We start from the raw sequence: 18,104 nt of genomic DNA, 5'->3' as shown, positions 1-18,104 counted from the left end.
GTTTTATTGTCCTGTGTTGCTGAACCGTTGATTGCAAGGATTGGGGGTTCCCCATGACGTCATGAAGCCAAGCTCGGGTGATGCAACAAATATTGCTCGTTATAAATGTCGACCTTCTCCGTACACTGCAAAAACTGTGTTTAGACTCTAAACGTTTTTCTAAACACTTTTTTGCTATCAGTTTGTAAACATGTCCCATCGCTAAACACTTGCAGTGTTTAGCACCAAAACACTTGGTGTTTAGATATTAAACATTTGGTGTTTAGATATTAAACATTTGTTGTTTAGAAATGAACATTATGGTGTTTAGAAATTAAACATTACTATGTTTAGAAATTAAACATGATAGTGTTTAGAAAATAAACACAACACTTCACAAAAGGAAACTGAAAATTCACTGATTCGTTTTCAATACACTTTTTTTTATTTTACAACTTTTTAACTTATTCTAAGACATTTTGAACAAACTTTAACAAACTTTAATGTCCAACATTTTCATAATTTTGTTTGAAATTCATTTAGCATTTAAAGAAAATTAAATGAATTTAATTTTAGAAAAAAATCAATTAGTTTATGCTTTTAATTCAAATAGCTCATATTTCATTTCATTTTTTAATATACAAATTTTGTATTTAGCTTTTAGCAATGCACAATTTCAACCTTTTAGTGTCCATAAAATGTTTCTTTTTCCTGAGGAACACATCTTGTGACACCATGCTCTTCTTCATTGAATGCTTGACATCCCATTTGAGTTGATTTTATTAAAAAGTGCACCTTTATAATCATTAAAAAAAGTACAGTCGAACCCTGATAAGAGCACCGTCAATACAACATCCTGCCAATATAGGTCTCGTTCAAATGACGTCATTTCCTACAGGCCATGAACTGACACAACAAATCCGTGAAAAAAGAGAACATTTTACAGCGACAAAATGTCCCAAAATCTGGTGCCTTTTTGTGCTGAAATAGCCGTAACACATCAGTGGTTTCTGCCTCAAATGACATCTTTTGCTCATGAATATTCTCAATGGCATAAAAACATAAAAGGCACCAAAATATCAGGTAAAATGGCAAATGAAAATTGAAAATAAGATTAAATGGCACACATGCATTTTCAAGGATTGCATGTAAAATTACATTGCACATGGGCTCTTTAAAATAATAATTTCAGTTACACTTTGGATTTTGCATATTAATACACGTACTACATGTCAAAAAGGCTACTCATCATCCTAAATAACTTTTTTGTTTGCCAATGGAATTAAACCAAAATTTCAGATTTTGTAAAAAAAGCATGACACATTTTATGGAGCAAGTTTCATCAGTTTTGTGCAAGAGGGTGAGAATTATACGCCATACGAAAAAAAAAACTCACTTCAGAAAATTGATACTGTGCTGGAAACGGTGGCAGAAGGGGCATGCTGCTGCTGACAGCTTCTGTGAAGGAATGCAGGATCACTCCTGATGTCATTGCACAACTCTACGATTGCATGTTGCGCCAACCGAAGGTATGCAATGACATCAGGGGTAATACGGCATTCCTTGCCACTGTCTCCAGCTCTATATCGAAAATGGAGGACGCCAAGTCGAAATTGGCAGATTATAATAGTGATTATTTTTTTTGGCGCATGGCGTATAAATCTCACCCTCTTGCACAAAGCTGATAAAAATTGCCCCATAAAATTTGTCATGCCTTGTTGACATGATCTGAAATTTGGTTTAATTTCATTGGTAAACAACAGAGTTTTAGGGTCAAGAGCAGGACTTTTTTCAACAATCTAGCTTCCCACCAATTTTCATGACAATAGGAACTTCCCTTATACATGTTTTTAAAAATGGAATTGTTGATGACATGAACATGACGTCAACAGTTTTAACATTCTAAAACTCCTAAGTGAACATAGCAAAGTTATTTAACATTTTTGGAAGTATTCAACTTTTATGTTGTTTTGATGTGCTTATTCAACATGTTGCAGGGACCGCAATCTTTTCTCAAATTTGAAGAAACTGCAAGACCGCTCAAATGGAGACAGTCTGTCTTTGAGCAAAAACAGTTGCAGGAAACCAAGAACCTGGTACTGTATTGGATACTGAAGGTCCCAGGCATAGTATGCTTGGGACAAGAACAGGACCATCTCCATCACATTTTTTGTGTCCCTCATCTCTACGACATTACCATCATGTAGAAGGAACCCATTGGACAGCTCATGATCGTCTTCATGTGATATGATGACTAGGCGGGGTGCCTCGCTAGCTACAGACGTGGGAATGTACGTGGCCTGGTTATAAAGAGAAACAGGGAGATAAACGAAAGAATCAATTACCATGTGTACAGAAGTAAGCTAGTTAGGGACCGATGGTTGCACACAGGTAAATTATAGACTTGTAGATGTCGCAGTTGGAATCTCATTTACATACAGCGCACTGATTGTGTGCACAACGTGTAATGCAAGTCAAACTTGAACTAATCGTATTATTTCATAGGACCCTATACCCACACAAATTACTTTTTTGTTCTTTTGTGGCATCACCCATAGAGATCATGGTATGACATCAATAATCATAGTGTGTTCATGCATCAAGTAACCCATAGAATTAAATTATAATCATAAGGACCTCTGCGCATGCCAACTACTAGCATTTGTCTAAATGTTATATTAGAGAATACCTACCCTGACAAAAGACATTTGATTAACTATTTGAAAATGTTGACCAGTCAAACACTGTCACAAACACATTTCTCTCTATGCACAGTAAACAAATAAGGTTTACTACACACTGCTGAGGGAACCCTTCACCAGACACTGTAGCACACAAAACTACCCCTGCCTATTACTCACCGACACGTCCGCAACCACCCCAGTACCATGTGGTTTCATTGTTTCTTACACGTAAATATTCTGTAATACAATATAGTGCAGGTGCTACAAGACATACAGCATAATGGGCTATCAGCAACCATTATCATGTATGTGCTTGTGCACTCTCAGGGGCAAGTTAATGTAAAGCATGTATGTATTTATTTATTGGATAATTTCTCAGGCAAAATATAAGACAACAAAAGAAAAGTTTGCACTTACTTTTTCCACCGATATTGCTGGTTGAAGTTTCTTGACCCTCTTGGTTATGGCAATCTTGGTGTCTACGTATTTAAGTAGTCCGATTTCACCCTCGGTGTTCTTAAAGTAAAAGAAGCGTTCCGAGATTTACTTCAATTATCAATTAAAGAAAAAATTGGGCATTAGAGGAGTGCCAGGTGCCTTGCAGAGTTGATGTGACAATAAGTCAATGATAACGGCAGACTGTTGCACCCCTATTTACAAAACAATCGATAATATAGGCAACACCTCAGTAATCAATTTGCCCTTGAAATCCGAGTCAGCCTTTCCTGATTTTGTTATTAATCATTAAAATTCTTTGAAAACCGTGCCTGCTTGTATTTAAGCCAACATATTGCCATCAATTATCAATATTTTTTAGTAAAAAATCCGAAGATTTATTTTAGATTACAAATATCCTGCAACAGCACATCTCTAGATTTCTTTAAATAAAAAATAACCTGCGACAACACATCCCAAGATCTATCAAAGTTCAATAGTACATGTAGCACCTTCAATGATGATGAATTATCTAGTCTTCAAATCCACTGAGTGTAAGTTTTTTTTAAGTACATGTAAGACTTACCTCAAATCTATCCTGCTTGGTGCACTCCGTTACCATGTTGATTAGACTGGTCCAGTTTTGCTGTAAGCTAGCCTCTGACACTTCTGGTTGCCTTAGGAAGAATTCCCTCTTTATCTGCATACAATACATACAAAAAAGAAAATGTTTACAAACGCACTAACATAAACCCAATACATTCTGTACAATGTGTGCTTATGACAAATTACATCATGTCAGATTGATTATACAACTTGAAATACAGGTTGTAGTAAATGAGTTATTATGGGTGGCCATAAATACTCATGCATAACAAGCAAAATGTCAGTTAGCAAGTCATGAAATTTAATAGCATTTTCTTCATTTCCAAGTGGGATAAAGTTGTGCCTTTCTTCCAACTCAAAATGTATGTTTTAATACTTGAAATTATCCTCTTACGGCATAAAGCAAATTTTTTTGTTGAAATACAACATTCAATCAAATGTGGAAATAATAATTTAATTAGTCTTATATTAATAATGAAATTCTAAATCCCTTGCAGTTCCCTTGCAGTTAAAAGTTAAACAAGGTGTAAACTTACAAACTTTTCCTCCAAGAGGAAGGGATAGTCATGAAAAGTCGGTTTCTCCCTCTTGCGCAAGTTAAAGGTCAGTTTTTGGAGATGTCCAATTTTGGCCTTGTCAGGCTTGTCCTTCTGCAGTTCAGAGAGCAGATCGGCTTTCAAGAGCTCTTCAGGGCTGTCTCCATCAGCTACAGGAATTATTTGGAAAAATCAAATCTACAAAGAGTTAAAGCCTATGAAAACAATTGAAAAACTGGTCTGTTACTTGAATAAATTTGCCTACATCCTGAATTTGTTCATAAAAAAGTAGCCGGTATCTTTGGTTTTAGGGATGTGTTAAAATATGTTTTATATCAACACGTGTAAAGTCAGTCAACAAAAAAAAAAAAAAAAAAAACAGTTTAACATTAAGCACCTAATCATTAAAGGCTGTGCCCAATACACGTAAACATGCACATGATCTCAAAAATATGCATGTAATTTGTTCTTTTTGGTATTTTAATTGTCTTTTTGTTTTGGTTTGCATGGTTTATTGTCAATTAATGCCACATTTATGTCAGCAGTCTCTTTCAGAAATTATTGTTTCATCCATTTTCTTTGATGAGGACCTTGACAAGTATCACATTTAGTCTGCTAAACCACTCAAAGCTCAAATATGAGATCCATTGTTATCCAAACATAATTTTGTATCAATATGTTATGTGCATTTTGTTCCCAACTGGCAAGCAATTTTGACTAGTACATTGCAACTGCTTGGCAAACTGGCAAACTTCTTGCCAAAATAGATGGGCAGGTTGCTACTGGCCAGTTAATACAATGGAGACAAGCTGCAGGGTATTCCTTCTACAGCTTTTTTTGTATGCTGAAAGAGCATGTTAGCCATGTTTAATAAATATGATCTTATTGATACATGTAGATATCCGAATGTTTGAATAACTTACTCAACTTGAATTGTTTTTACTATATTTACCTAAATACATACACCTGAACCTTAACGACATCGCACTTTGTTTATAGGTGCACCTAATTCTTATGGGAGGAGCGCATGAAACTACCATAAAAAGCGCATGTATACACACAAAGCATGACATTCTAAATTTAAAGGGAATATACATCATTTGCTTTGGCGGTAATTTTCAAAAATGGATGGAATTGGGGGGTTGGAAATATAAAGCAAATATAGTTACACTGACTTTTTTGAGGTTTTGGGTTCGAAAATGCTATAAAAACCAAGAAAAACGATCATTTTCCTGTAGTCTGGTTCCTTGACTCCATATAAGAAGAAACAGAGCAGTTTACATACATTGGGGAATTGTAAGGTCCGGGAACCAGTCTAGCTGGCTCGTACCCGTTCATAGGTTTGTAATCGATTGCAAACAAGTGCAATGGTCCATTGGGGCCAGTATTTGAAAAAAAGCCAGTTGTTTCCAACGCTGATCGGCCGATCAGCGTTGGAAATTGATACAAAAATACCACTTTTCTTGAAAATGACAGTATACCAGGTGCCATAATTTTACAGGATGCTTTAGACTGTCATTTACCAACATCCTTTTAAGGTATTTCGCAAAAACTTGGTAGTTTTATTTTTCGATGTTTGCAAATGTTGTATATTCCCTTTAACAATGCATTTACAACAAGCTTCACCCTCAACTCACTTCAATAATGGGATCTCACCTTCAAAACTGTAATCAGCTGCTGCCACGGCAGTCCTTTTAGTTGTAGCTGGTTGTTTGGTTTGTTCCATCTTCCTTTTTCTGGTCCATCTTATGTTCCTCATCTTCTGGGAAAGTCTCTTTACAAAGTGATTCTGAAAATTACAGTAACGGGAAGAATTATAGGAATGGGAGCAATCAATGTTTGAAAAAATGTCATGCCATTTACAGCTAATACTGACTTGATGAGTAATGCATTTATAGATTTGTGGAATTCATCCAACAATATTAATCTGTATGTTTTACGAATCAGGTATTTCAAATCATGTACATGTTTACTATATTAAGTGGTAAAAGATGATGGAATTTGGATGTTGCACAAAAGACACAGTTTTACATTTTCTCAATGAGATCTGCACAACAGGCTTTAAAATGATGTGATATTAAAACAACGAATGCCATCAAGAAAAAAGTTACTGTCAACAAAAAAAGTGCTACCTGAAAAAAAAACGGCAACTTTATGATTAAGACAATCAGTAATATCACTTAAGTTGATTTTTTTCCCTCGAATATTCAAACTGGCAAAAAGCTATTTGAATATTTAGTTGATCATCGCATACGCAGCATATTTGGCACAGCCCTAAAACTGGAACACCCACATTAAACCAGTTCGCACTGGAGGCGTGTATACACGCTAGCGGTTTGTGGTATTTGGAACGAATGACAGATGAACACGCAGGGTGCGAGGCTGGAAATATCTGTCAGTGACCTGCTCGCAGCAAGCGAGGCTGGAAATATCAGTGTGCTACCCGAGAGTGATGGCTGCAACCCGCCTGGCATTGAGATCGAGTGACAATAAATCCCCCGTCTTCAAGTTGTTCCGTTTTTTTGTCAAAATAATCCCGGCATGAACTGGTTAAGACGTTCATGAGCATGGATGTGATGTAAGTGAATAATATCAGCGAACAATTTTTGACATAAATATGTACATGTATACATACCCATGGTTTTTTGCCATGCTCCTCAAAGAGTATGCAAGGCCAACGCTCGCTGACAAGCCTTCCTACATCATCGTACTCTGATGGTGCTTTCATGTCATGATGTTTCAAAATGAAGTAAGCGGTCTCTGCGATGAGTGCATCCCAGTCTGCCATGATGTTCCCACTTTTCAGTGCACTCACGACACGGTCCGAGTATTGTGGCCATGTTTGCGGTGTGGTGAACATGTTCCACATAGGAGCTAATACAAAAATTAAAAATAAAATAAAAAGATAATTACATTGCTGTACGCCGTAGGCCACCTAGTTTGGGATTTAAAGCAGTCATTTTGAAGAATACAATTAAAGAAAGCCGCTTTCAAAGATGTGTCAATCCATGAATGGGTGCACGCACGCATTGACACAACACACACATGCCCGGTTGTTACATTTATTCGTCAGATCAGTGCAGTGTAGCTGCAATCGGTTGAATGAGAAGGTGTACCAAACACTTATTTCAGGAGTAATTCAAAACATGAATACATACAGATTCACTGAGCTAGAATTTAATCAGTTCAATAATTGTAATTGTAAAGCAATATACGTCATCTTTAGATTTTAAGCACTTTTGTTGCTTCAAACAGAAAACCTGCAAAAATGACAAATGATTACCCTACCTTAAACCGGAAGTGATGGTCAGTATAAAGCAAGAGAGTATTATAAAATTGGACACTTAAGGCCCCCTAAGATCCACAGAAGATTAATCCAGTTATGTGCAGAGAGATTATCCTACTAAACTAAATTTCACTGGTGTCAGGCTTTCCTTGCAACTTCCAAGACATTTGATGCCATGTTCTGTACATTACCACTTCACGATGCTTTGAAGGTATTAAAAAGAATACTTTCAATATCTTCAGTGTCAGCCGCCAATAGAGCGCTTGCTAGAAATGGATTGACCGATCAACATGCAACGGCAGTTTCAATAAAATACTTACTCTTTGGGGTTTCCAGCCTACTTGAAGGGCCTTGAAGGGCAACGTCAGAAGACTCTAGATCCTGATGACTACCCGCCTCTTCTGCTACATCGTCTCCCCCTGCACCAACAGACGCCATACTCGGACTTGAAAGCTTGCTGATGTCCAAGATCCTTGGGGCCATTGGAGCTGCTGTTAGCTGTGACCTCACATCTGGTGATTGGAGTACTCCAGGCAGATCAGAATCACCTTCTGGGCCCGTGGCTTCCTCTGCACTTAGAGGTGCATTAAGTTCACTTTGAACCTATAGAGGAAAGAGTGTAGGAATCCTTCAAAATTTTAACCTTATAACTCCCTATCATCTTCAAATAGGAACTGGACAAAGTCCATCAAAATCAATCAATCACTGTGTGTCCAATACAAAAAATGTACATGGCATAATGGAATCCAGCACTTGTGTCATTCAAAACGTTTAGTATCCATGGCACAGGGCCAGTATTAATTGGGTTCAATGCTTTATGCCTCTTGGCTGCAAAAAATTAAGCGGCAAAGGACTCAGCTGATAATTTTGTCTCCAACTCTCCTTGTAACGTGTGTAAGTCTGTGTGTCTTTCCCCACCGTTGTTTTGACTAGCGAGAGAGAATGTCCAGGGCCTTCGTGCAATTGAATTCCTAATAAGTAGATTCTTGGCTCTGGGCTGTGTGCACAGAGAATTGGTAATTTACTCCGTAACCGATTCTTTTGTAGCCAGAAGCGAGCATAGCGGGTACCTGCTTCTTGAAAAGATTGGACTCGAGGTTCCGGTTCCCACATTGGACACGGGTAGAACTGGGAAGTATCCGGAACCATCCAATGTGCATTCCTCGTTTAAGGCCAATAATATTATATATATTTCTGCTTCCGATTACATGACATTAAAAAAAAAGGGTAGGTACCAGTAGGTAGGGAAATTGTGTTTTTTGCCATTGTTTTTTGTGTACGATCAAATTGAGGCCTCTGCGTGTAGTCAAGGGTAAAAGGTAGAAATAGGGTTGGTAAGGAAACCAGAAGCAGAACTATTTTATTTTTGCCTAATTACATGAATTAATAACTATAACTTACCATCATCACCTTCCTGACATATCCCACCTTCCCTGGAAACATTCTGAAAAGGTCATCTTCAGTAAGGCTGAGAAAAACTGAAGAGTCTACACCATTCTCTGCAACATATGCAACAGAAATCAACTAAATGTAAGTAAATCAAGTACATGTAACCTCATTCAGTGAACTACTTTTGCAAAAGAAAACAATATGATATTCCATTGCTTCCTTACATATCCACTTTTATTTTAAAAATTACTTGTACGTCAAGTTTAGATTGACCCTGCAGATTTTGGGATTCTATTTTTATTCTCCAGTGAGGTTTTCCATGAAATTCTCGCAAAAAAATCTACTGCATAAACTTTGATTAATGAAAATGACGTTGATTCTTGCACATCTGTTTAACAAGAATCATTTTCAGAATCAATGTCCAATATTCTTGCGCAAATGTAATTTACAAGTATGGTTAAGTGCTTGGGTAAGTACATGTACATGTATAACACTCTTTCAACTCTTATCCTAACCCTACATAGCATTTGCAGTGGGGTAGGGAGGTTTCACTCACCTACTGCTACAACTGCCATACATCATCAACATTTTGAAGCATCACATACTTGGTCCTGTCCACTGTATGCACAAGCTGGGGCCAGTGATATGTTAGGTCAGTTTCTGGCTTCAATGCCACAGTTTTCACTTCACCAGTGTTGGCAACACTGAAAGCATTTAGATGTGAATTGAAAGCAACTGTTTCTAGTTCCTCACAAATAAAATATGTGGCTTTGTTGAAGATCAGGATCTCATCAATTGTAATGAACTTTGGATACTCCCACTGGGGACATTCTTTTATCAGTATGGTGCCAGCTGTGTATCGATGACCACGAGAAATTAGCTCTGTAGTTTTCAATGCTTGGTGTGCACAAACATCCTCTGAATCTCCATACTCTCTCTGAATCATAGAATGGCGGAATTCCCTGTCAGCAATACTGCAAGTATGCCCTTCCTTAACAATGTCATCCTCTGAAAGGTATGCATGTGAGGCCGAGCCATCAGCATTGAACTGCTGCAAGCACATTTTGTACTGGTGTTGAACAGTCACCGATTTGTGGATGGCCTTGAAGTTTCTATATTTCTTGTCTTTGCACTCGCCATGTTTACCTTCTAGCCGCATACACGAATGATTTCTTGCTGGTCCAAAATCACATATCTGCTTTGGTATGTGACTGAGATAGTGCATTTTTGGTGTGATTGGCCTTTCTGGGTAGAGCCGTCTAAATGCAGAATGATGGGTTGCGATGAGAAGCTGCAGTGTGTTCACAGTTCGAGTTGAAGCTACCGATGAAAATGTGAGCAGCGTAATTTGTATCAGTCTTAGGTAGTTGATCCACTTCTCATCTGTTTCTGGTATGAAGTTTCCAATCATGAAAGGAAGGAGCACAAGAAGGTTCTTCATTGACTGAGCAGTTTGCTGTAACTTGCTATCAGACTGCACATTATCCCGTGAAATTTCAACAGGTTGATCTTTCTTCTCTTCTCGCGTGTATTCAAAGCTCCTAATGATAGCATTAAGTTTTGCGATAGTGAAGAACTTCATTTCAACACAGTGAACTAGTAGTAGTTTAGTTTCCATTGGAATTATCCCCTCCAGCAGGACATGCATAGGGTCTTGCAGAATGCACTTTGTTGCCTTGCATTCTGGAACATCCAAAAATTCTGATCTTCTAGTTACTCCGTACATCTTTGACCAGTATTTTCTGGCTTGTCTTGTCATTTCACTTGTTAGATTCTCGCACCTTTCAAGATGTTCATTTTCATCCCTCAGTGGTGATGGAATGATTATCGAGTTGTTCTCTAGTTCTTCATGCGTGACTTCACATGTTCGACATGGCTTGTATGCTTTGCCTACTCCCTCTTTAAATCCTCCCATCAACTGTGCTGCTGGGGTATCACCTAATACAAAGGCTAGCTTTCCTTTGATTTGTGTTCTTTGTTTGGCACCCGTTGGAGAAACTGTTGTCATTACTACTCCGTCATACAGTTGTTGAAAACACTTTTTACAATTTTCCAAGATCTTGCCAAATCCATATGTTTTCAAGTCTGCAGTTTTTGCCATAGCAACAAGCTGGATTGCCTCAAGTTTTGTTCTGAGATGTGGAGGAATGTTCAACAATACATAGTAGAATGCTGTCAATTTATGAGTTTTTCGATGACTTCCTATTGGGTTTGCTAATTCAAAGTCATCCGAGTACAGAGCAAATGCCAGTGCTTGTGGATTCTGTTGTAAGTATGGATCTGATTGAAAGTACAATCCATCGAACACATCTTCCATTAAGTCTGATCCAAAGTCAGTAACTGTATGTGTCATGATATGCTTACTCACAGACGGACACTTCAACAGTGCCTGCAGTGATCCAATAATGGGTACATAGCAACCATATACGTCTACCTTTTCAACACGATATAATGATCTTTTGGCTGAATTGTGTATTCCTTGTTTATTTTTGTAGATCTCACCAAGTTTGATCTTCTCTGGTTCTATTAGGTTAAATCTTTTTTTCCAACTTTTTTTCAAGAGGTATGTGGAGTTCAGTCCATGAAAAATAGGTTGTTTGCAACCAACCAAACCATCAATCTCTTCTTGTGTTAATTTATTTGTCTCACATAATTTGGCTTTTAGTTCATCAAGTTTCTGGTTGACCAAATATTCAGTTGACATTTGAACTTCGTTGAGTCCACTCTCAGACATGTAACACATCGACTTCAATTTCAGCATATAGTAGGATGCCGCATGATCATGTGTGCTCTCAAACTCATCTTCTGCATTCTCCATAGGATCCTCAAAATCTTCAGTTCCAACATCATTTTCTCTTTGCGTAGTACACACCTCAATATCAATGTTGTCATGCTTCCTGCTGACATGGGACTTAAAACTGCCGTAGTTTTTAAATGATGCTCCACAACCTACTACACTGCAGTGCACGATAAATCGCGGGGCATTTCGGTGACATTTCACTAGATGTTTAACAAGTTCCTTAAGGCTTGCAGAGAAGAAGGGGCACATTGCACAGGAATGTACATTTTCCATTGCATTTGTTTCGCAATGTGCTACAACTATTTGCTATCATTGGTTCATCATGTGCTCCGTGCACCAACACAAGAGGGCGTGTGTTTACCACTTTTGAGAGCCACTTGGATGGGACACCTTACTGGACTGGTTCATCATGCGCGAAGTACGCACAACTCATTTATTCTGAATGTGCACAAAGCTAAGCCATAGCGTCTTCACGCATGAGCGTCAGGCGTCGTCGGCACATGAATATGTTTGAATTTTACTTTCGATGGTCTCGCAGACTAATCACCCCGGCCCCCTCCCCAAATAACTTTGGATCATTCAAAATATGCAGTGGTCATGGACCGTATGGACAGGAACCGATCTAGGTCTCCCCCAACTCTCCTTTTCTGGCTGTTGAAGGGGTACTTGTGCACGGAGCCCACTTCCATTCCGATGATAATGACACATGCTCGCTGCGACCAATGAAAGGAAAAACAAAAACAAAGTTTAACATTTCAGGGGTCGATGGGTGTTTCTAGTTTTTTAAATCTTTGTAGAGAACTAACAAAGTACGTGATGTGATTCTGAGGATCTTTGCGTATATGTGCGATGATGAAGTTCATGCGTGGCCTATTTTATTTTTGAAGTACATTTACAAAAGTGCAATAATAAAAATAAAACGTTACACGGAAACAATATCCCACACACCATGAACATTCTGCGTCCAATTGCACTAGCGTACACACTAGCGTACACATTAGTGCTAGGCTCAGTGTACATGTACATCTGTACAATTGTACCATTGCAAGTTGATTCGAACGTTTTCGCTCATGCGGAGACACGGTGGCTATTTACTAAATTTGCACATTCAGAAAGTTGTGAGTTCTTCTCAAGTGGCTCTCAAAAGTGGTAAAAAACACGCCCTCTTTCATTGGCGCACAGAGCCCGTGATGAACCAATGATAGCAAATATTGGACTTGTACATGCATGTATTTGCAAAACAAACGCAATGGAAATTGTACATTCCTGTACAGTACTATGAATATGCATTATTCAGTTCATGACCTCATGTTTGTATGGCCATAGGCCAGCCGCGCCACACGCCCGACAAACATCATAAACTGCAATGCCCTAGCACGTCGGCATAATGCATACATTACAACGCGGCCGCCATTTTGAAATCGCATGAAGGATATTTTCGGGAACGATATTTGTGGAAGATGATGACTGAAAGTCGTCTTTTGGCCAGATAGATGGATGAAAATATTGGGACCAAAGAACGTTTTTTCGAAAAGGTATGAGTTCCTCTCTGACTAGGAACCTTAACTTTGGAAATTTTTGTCCTGGATGAGAAGATATATAATTTTGATCAAAATTGGTAGCAAAGTCGCTACATTAGAGTTCAGTGTTAAGGGGAGCGTTGGCGGTCTGGCTGTACTACAGAGCTTGCGATAGTACTGTACGGTCAGATGCAGTCGGGCTAGTTGCAAACAACCTATTTTTCATGGACTGAACTCCACATACCTCTTGGGAAAAAGTTGGAATTTTGTTTTTAACCTATTGAACCGGAAAAGATTAACTCAGTGAGATCTACAAAAATAAACAAGGAATTAATACACAATTCAGCAAAAAGACGTGCATACTGTTCGTATTCTTTTTTTTTAAATGTCCGCGACCCAACCTGACATTTTAAAACCAGCACAAATAATAATAATTTAATTCAGTGCTGCAATTTTTCAACATGAAATTTCACAAAAATTAGACATCTGATAAAGGCAGCACTTTCTGATTATGCGCCTATCAATTGTTTCCCCCACCTCTCCCCTCTCGGGCTGCCCCACCCAAGACGTAGGGATTGTCACTTTTGAAGTGACAAAATCCCCACCCCTCGGGCAAAATTGAAGTGACAATAAGTGACTGCCTTTAATTCCATTAATACGCCAACGTTAACAGTGAAATTTGAGTGACCAAAATCCCCACCCTGGGGCATGAAAAACGTGACCAAATCCTGACATCAGACCTTGGGCAGCGCGGGGTGGGAGTGGTGTGGGTAGCCCCACTAGTGTGGCCGAGGTATGCTGCGCTGAACCTCTAGCCACACACCAGGGTATTGCACACTACTGAGGAGGTTCTCAAAAACATTACGCACATTTTCTTACATGTATTTTATGATGTTTTAGCTTTCACTTCTGAGATGCTTAGGTGTAATAATATCCAATTTTCCGATTTTTTTTAAAATCTTTCTGGAGCCCACATGCATGCGAAAATCGTCTGTTGATGGCAGCCATTTTGAATGTACGAAGCGATGACCCCAAAGCTGTGACGTCGCGCTTATGCAAATCATCTTCTTGCTCAACAGGCGCGCGAGTTGTGATGCGATGGCATCACGAGGCCACGTGATAATTGCTGCGGATAATTTGGTATCGCACTGACGCTCCGGACACTCCACATGTCCAGATAGATGTACAATTCCAAATAATTAGCAGTGTTTATCACATGGTCTCATGATTAGCCCGTCTGACGCCACCCGCACGCCTGATGGCCTGATCCGACAAGATCGATTTGCATAAGCGCGACGTTACAGCTTTGGGGTATCGTTTTGTACATTCAAAATGGCTGCCATTAACAGACGACTTTTGCGTGCATATTGGAAAAATTAGATATTATTACACCAAAGCATCTCAGAAGTGAAAGCTGAGACATCATAAAATACAACCATGTAAGAAAATTTGCGTAATATTTTTGAGAACCTCCTCAGGAGTGTGCAATACCCTGGTGTGTGGCCAGAGGTTCAACGCAGCATACCGCGGCCACACTAGTGGGGCTAGGGTGGGGGAAGCATTTGAAAGCGCATTAGCCTAGAAAGAGGGTGAGTGAGTATGCTTCTTTATGCAAAAATAAACTATGCCTACAAACTAACCCTAAATGTGAAATGGTGCCTGGTGGAAGTGTGGCCTTTATTTACAGAGGTAGGCCTAGGGCTAGGCCTAGACTTAGCCCAGGTGGACACCCTTTCCTCCCTACGTTACGGAGGGAGTCCAGGATATGAAGTGCGTCGATTATGATAATGAGTCACATTTGTAAACACATACATGTGCATTTCGAACTGTAAAAGGGAATCAGGAACCAGCTTGAACTGGTATCCGCGATAAAAGCTGCGCTAGTTCCCGACTCCCTATTATCGTTTGAAATGCACATGTGTTTACAAACGTGATCCAGTCTACTCATTATCATAATCGATGCATCGCACGCGCTCGGTAACGGAATCGCACTCGGGATACGGGGACCATTGAATGTACGCTGGGCATGAAGAAGAAAATCGCGTCGTTCAAACATTAAACACGATCGGAAATTTAACGTGTTCAAGATCGCGAGGGGAGCTCTCCGAAATGAACGGAAAATTTCACTTTTTTCCGGATCGTAAGTAAACTTCAGTACAACCATCTCAATCATCGATGTCTACTTGTACCTCAGGTGGCACAGGGCCTATCTAGTAATTTGGAGGCCGTTTTGAAGGTGAAATCTGATGTGTTTTGTTGGAAAATGTTGGTTTTGGGGACGGTGTTGTCCAGCTCGCGGTATTAGCTTGGACCCTACTATCGCCAGACCATGTCCAAATGTTAAAAAAGGCAATAAGTTGGGTCCAAGATACTCGGACTAGGCTAGGCCTAGACTATAGTCATGTACGTCCAGTAAATTGGCCACATTAATGGGGCTAGCCTAGAACTAGAAGTAGAAGAACGTTTCGTGAGGTTGCAGACTTTGCATGCTTTGGGGCAGAGACAAAACTTTCTGAAGAATAACAAAAAACCGGTGGTGTCCTGAACTACACAAACTCCGACCGGTATGCATGCCTGTAACCTTAGCCGGCCTACTCAAAACGCGTCCGCGGTGTATACCGCATACGCTAGGCCTACCGTCATTACCGTACCGCATGAATGCATGCAGCAGGCCGGTTCAACCGTCCGGCAGTGAGTGGTATAAAACTTTCTTCCTCGCCCCAAAACGGAACAATATCGTCTGTTGTGCACACATAATGATTTAAAACTTACCCTCTAAGGTTTGCAGTATTTGAGGGGGTAAAATCCCCTGCAGAATTGTTTCCATGTTATGCATTCCGTTGATCGACATCGGGGAGGCACCGATGACCCTCGCTGGCTGCGCTCAAACAAGATGGCGTCGGTGAAGCATCACTTTTTGCCGTTTTGCGCCGCACATGTCACATGACTACCGGGAGCCAATCAGCACAACGGGATCGCGCAATAATGTTTAGAAAGTGAATTTGGGTGTTGATGTTTAGGATATAAATACTGTCTGTTTAGGAATTATACACGAATTTGATGGTGTTTAGGAATTGGACATGTTTAGATTGTTTGATTGTGTTTAATTGCTAAACACAGTTTTTAGAGTGTAGGCCTAGTATGCTGTCCGTGATCTTTGATTTTGTCTCCTTATTTTTGTTAACCTTGAATGTGATGCCGTCAGTCGCCGCATGATAGTGGAATAAAATACACACAGTCTATAAATAAACTGTTAAAGATGTTGATGTAGAACGGGTGGTGAGGGCGCATGTTATATAAAGCGGGGGGGGGGGGGGGGGGGGGGGGTGCCCCCCGGAAAAGTAACAACCAAAAACAAAGGGGGGGAGAGGTGCAAAGTCATATTACTGTTAATTTAATGGGTGGCGGGGAGGGGCAAATGTCCCGCTGTCCAACCTAAAAAAATGTTTATTGAGAATATGCCGGAAATGTACATGGATTTAGGGGAACAAAATGTGCTTTGCCCACTCTTGAAAAAATCCTAGCGACGCCCATTGTCTGCTTAGTATGATCATGCATGATCATCATAAGCAGACCTAGCGCAGCACCCAACGTGGGCCAAGTCTAAGTATTCTGATATTATTTAGTAACCTTTGAGTTCAATCACAGCCATTGTTGGAGATCATTCGATGCATCGTACACTAACAGCCATAGCAAACGTGTCGTGCCAATGCGAGCAGTATTAATCTGCCCAACAGCAAAGATGTTGTTCAAATGCTGTGTGTGGACCATTGGAACCCTGGTCGTTATTGAGTTGTTCAGCAACTCGTTGTTTGAGGCCAAAGGATGCTCATCAGGGATTCCAAACGAGAAAACGGATGGCATTGTCAATCTGAATGTTGGCGGCTGCCTGTGCACCACGACGCGGTCGACTCTGACACGCTACCCAGACTCCATGCTGGCTGCAATGTTCAGCAGTGAACTCGACCCGTCTGTTCTTGACGCCAACGGGGCCTATGTCATCGATGGAGACGGGCCCATCTTCCGCCACGTTCTCAACTTCCTCCGACGGGGAAAGCTGATTCTTCCGGAGGACTTCAAGGAGTGGGACCTGCTGGCCTCAGAGGCTTACATAAGAATTCTTACTCTGAGGCCAGCAGGTCCCACTCCTTGAAGTCCTCCGGAAGAATCAGCTTTCCCCGTCGGAGGAAGTTGAGAACGTGGCGGAAGATGGGCCCGTCTCCATCGATGACATAGGCCCCGTTGGCGTCAAGAACAGACGGGTCGAGTTCACTGCTGAACATTGCAGCCAGCATGGAGTCTGGGTAGCGTGTCAGAGTCGACCGCGTCGTGGTGTACAGGCAGCCGCCAACATTCAGACTGACAATGTCATCCATTTTCTCGTCAGTCCCTGCAGAGGAGCATCCTTTGGCCTCAAAAAAGGAGTTGCTGAACAACTCAATAACGATCAGGGTTCCAATGGTCCACACACACAATTTAACAACATCTTTGCTGTTTTGGCAGATTAATATTGCTCGCATTGGCACGACACGTTTGTTATGGCTGTTAGTGTACGATGCATCGAATGATCTCCAACAATGGCGGTGATTGAACTCAAAGGTTACTAAATAATACCAGAATACTTAGACTTGGCCCACGTTGGGTGCTGCGCTAGGTCTGCTTATGATGATCATGCATGATCATACTAAGCAGACAATGGGCGTCGCTAGGATTTTTTCAAGAGTGGGCAAAGCACATTTTGTTCCCCTAAATCCATGTACATTTCCAGCATATTCTCAATAAACATTTTTTAGGGTGGACAGCGGGACATTTGCCCCTCCCCGCCACCCATTAAATTAACGGTAATATGACTTTGCACCTCTTCCCCCG

The 18,104-nt window shown here is 40.3% G+C and overlaps 1 protein-coding gene across 3 annotated transcripts; it reads right to left on the bottom strand.

Moving 5' to 3' along the window:
* Positions 1-436: 436 nt before the first annotated feature.
* LOC119724204 lies at positions 437-16,354 on the bottom strand. Of its 3 annotated transcripts, none has more exons than XM_038195149.1 (9): positions 16,008-16,354; positions 8,928-9,025; positions 7,847-8,129; positions 6,876-7,114; positions 5,897-6,029; positions 4,241-4,410; positions 3,685-3,798; positions 3,081-3,179; positions 437-2,279 (listed from the first exon to the last, which is right to left on the bottom strand). In XM_038195149.1, the coding sequence occupies exons 1-9, from the start codon at positions 16,084-16,086 to the stop codon at positions 1,959-1,961; spliced, it is 1,536 nt and encodes a 511-aa protein (XP_038051077.1). In that variant the 5' UTR covers positions 16,087-16,354; the 3' UTR covers positions 437-1,958. The 3 variants fall into 3 exon arrangements, with proteins under 3 accessions (XP_038051077.1, XP_038051078.1, XP_038051079.1); XM_038195150.1 differs by lacking the exon at positions 16,008-16,354 and adding an exon at positions 9,472-10,609; XM_038195151.1 differs by lacking the exon at positions 3,081-3,179.
* Positions 16,355-18,104: the final 1,750 nt, after the last annotated feature.

This window comes from Patiria miniata, unplaced genomic scaffold, assembly GCF_015706575.1.
Source record: "Patiria miniata isolate m_02_andy unplaced genomic scaffold, ASM1570657v1 HiC_scaffold_18, whole genome shotgun sequence".
NCBI lineage: Eukaryota > Metazoa > Echinodermata > Asteroidea > Valvatida > Asterinidae > Patiria > Patiria miniata.
This window is presented reverse-complemented; position numbering and strand designations above follow the sequence as displayed.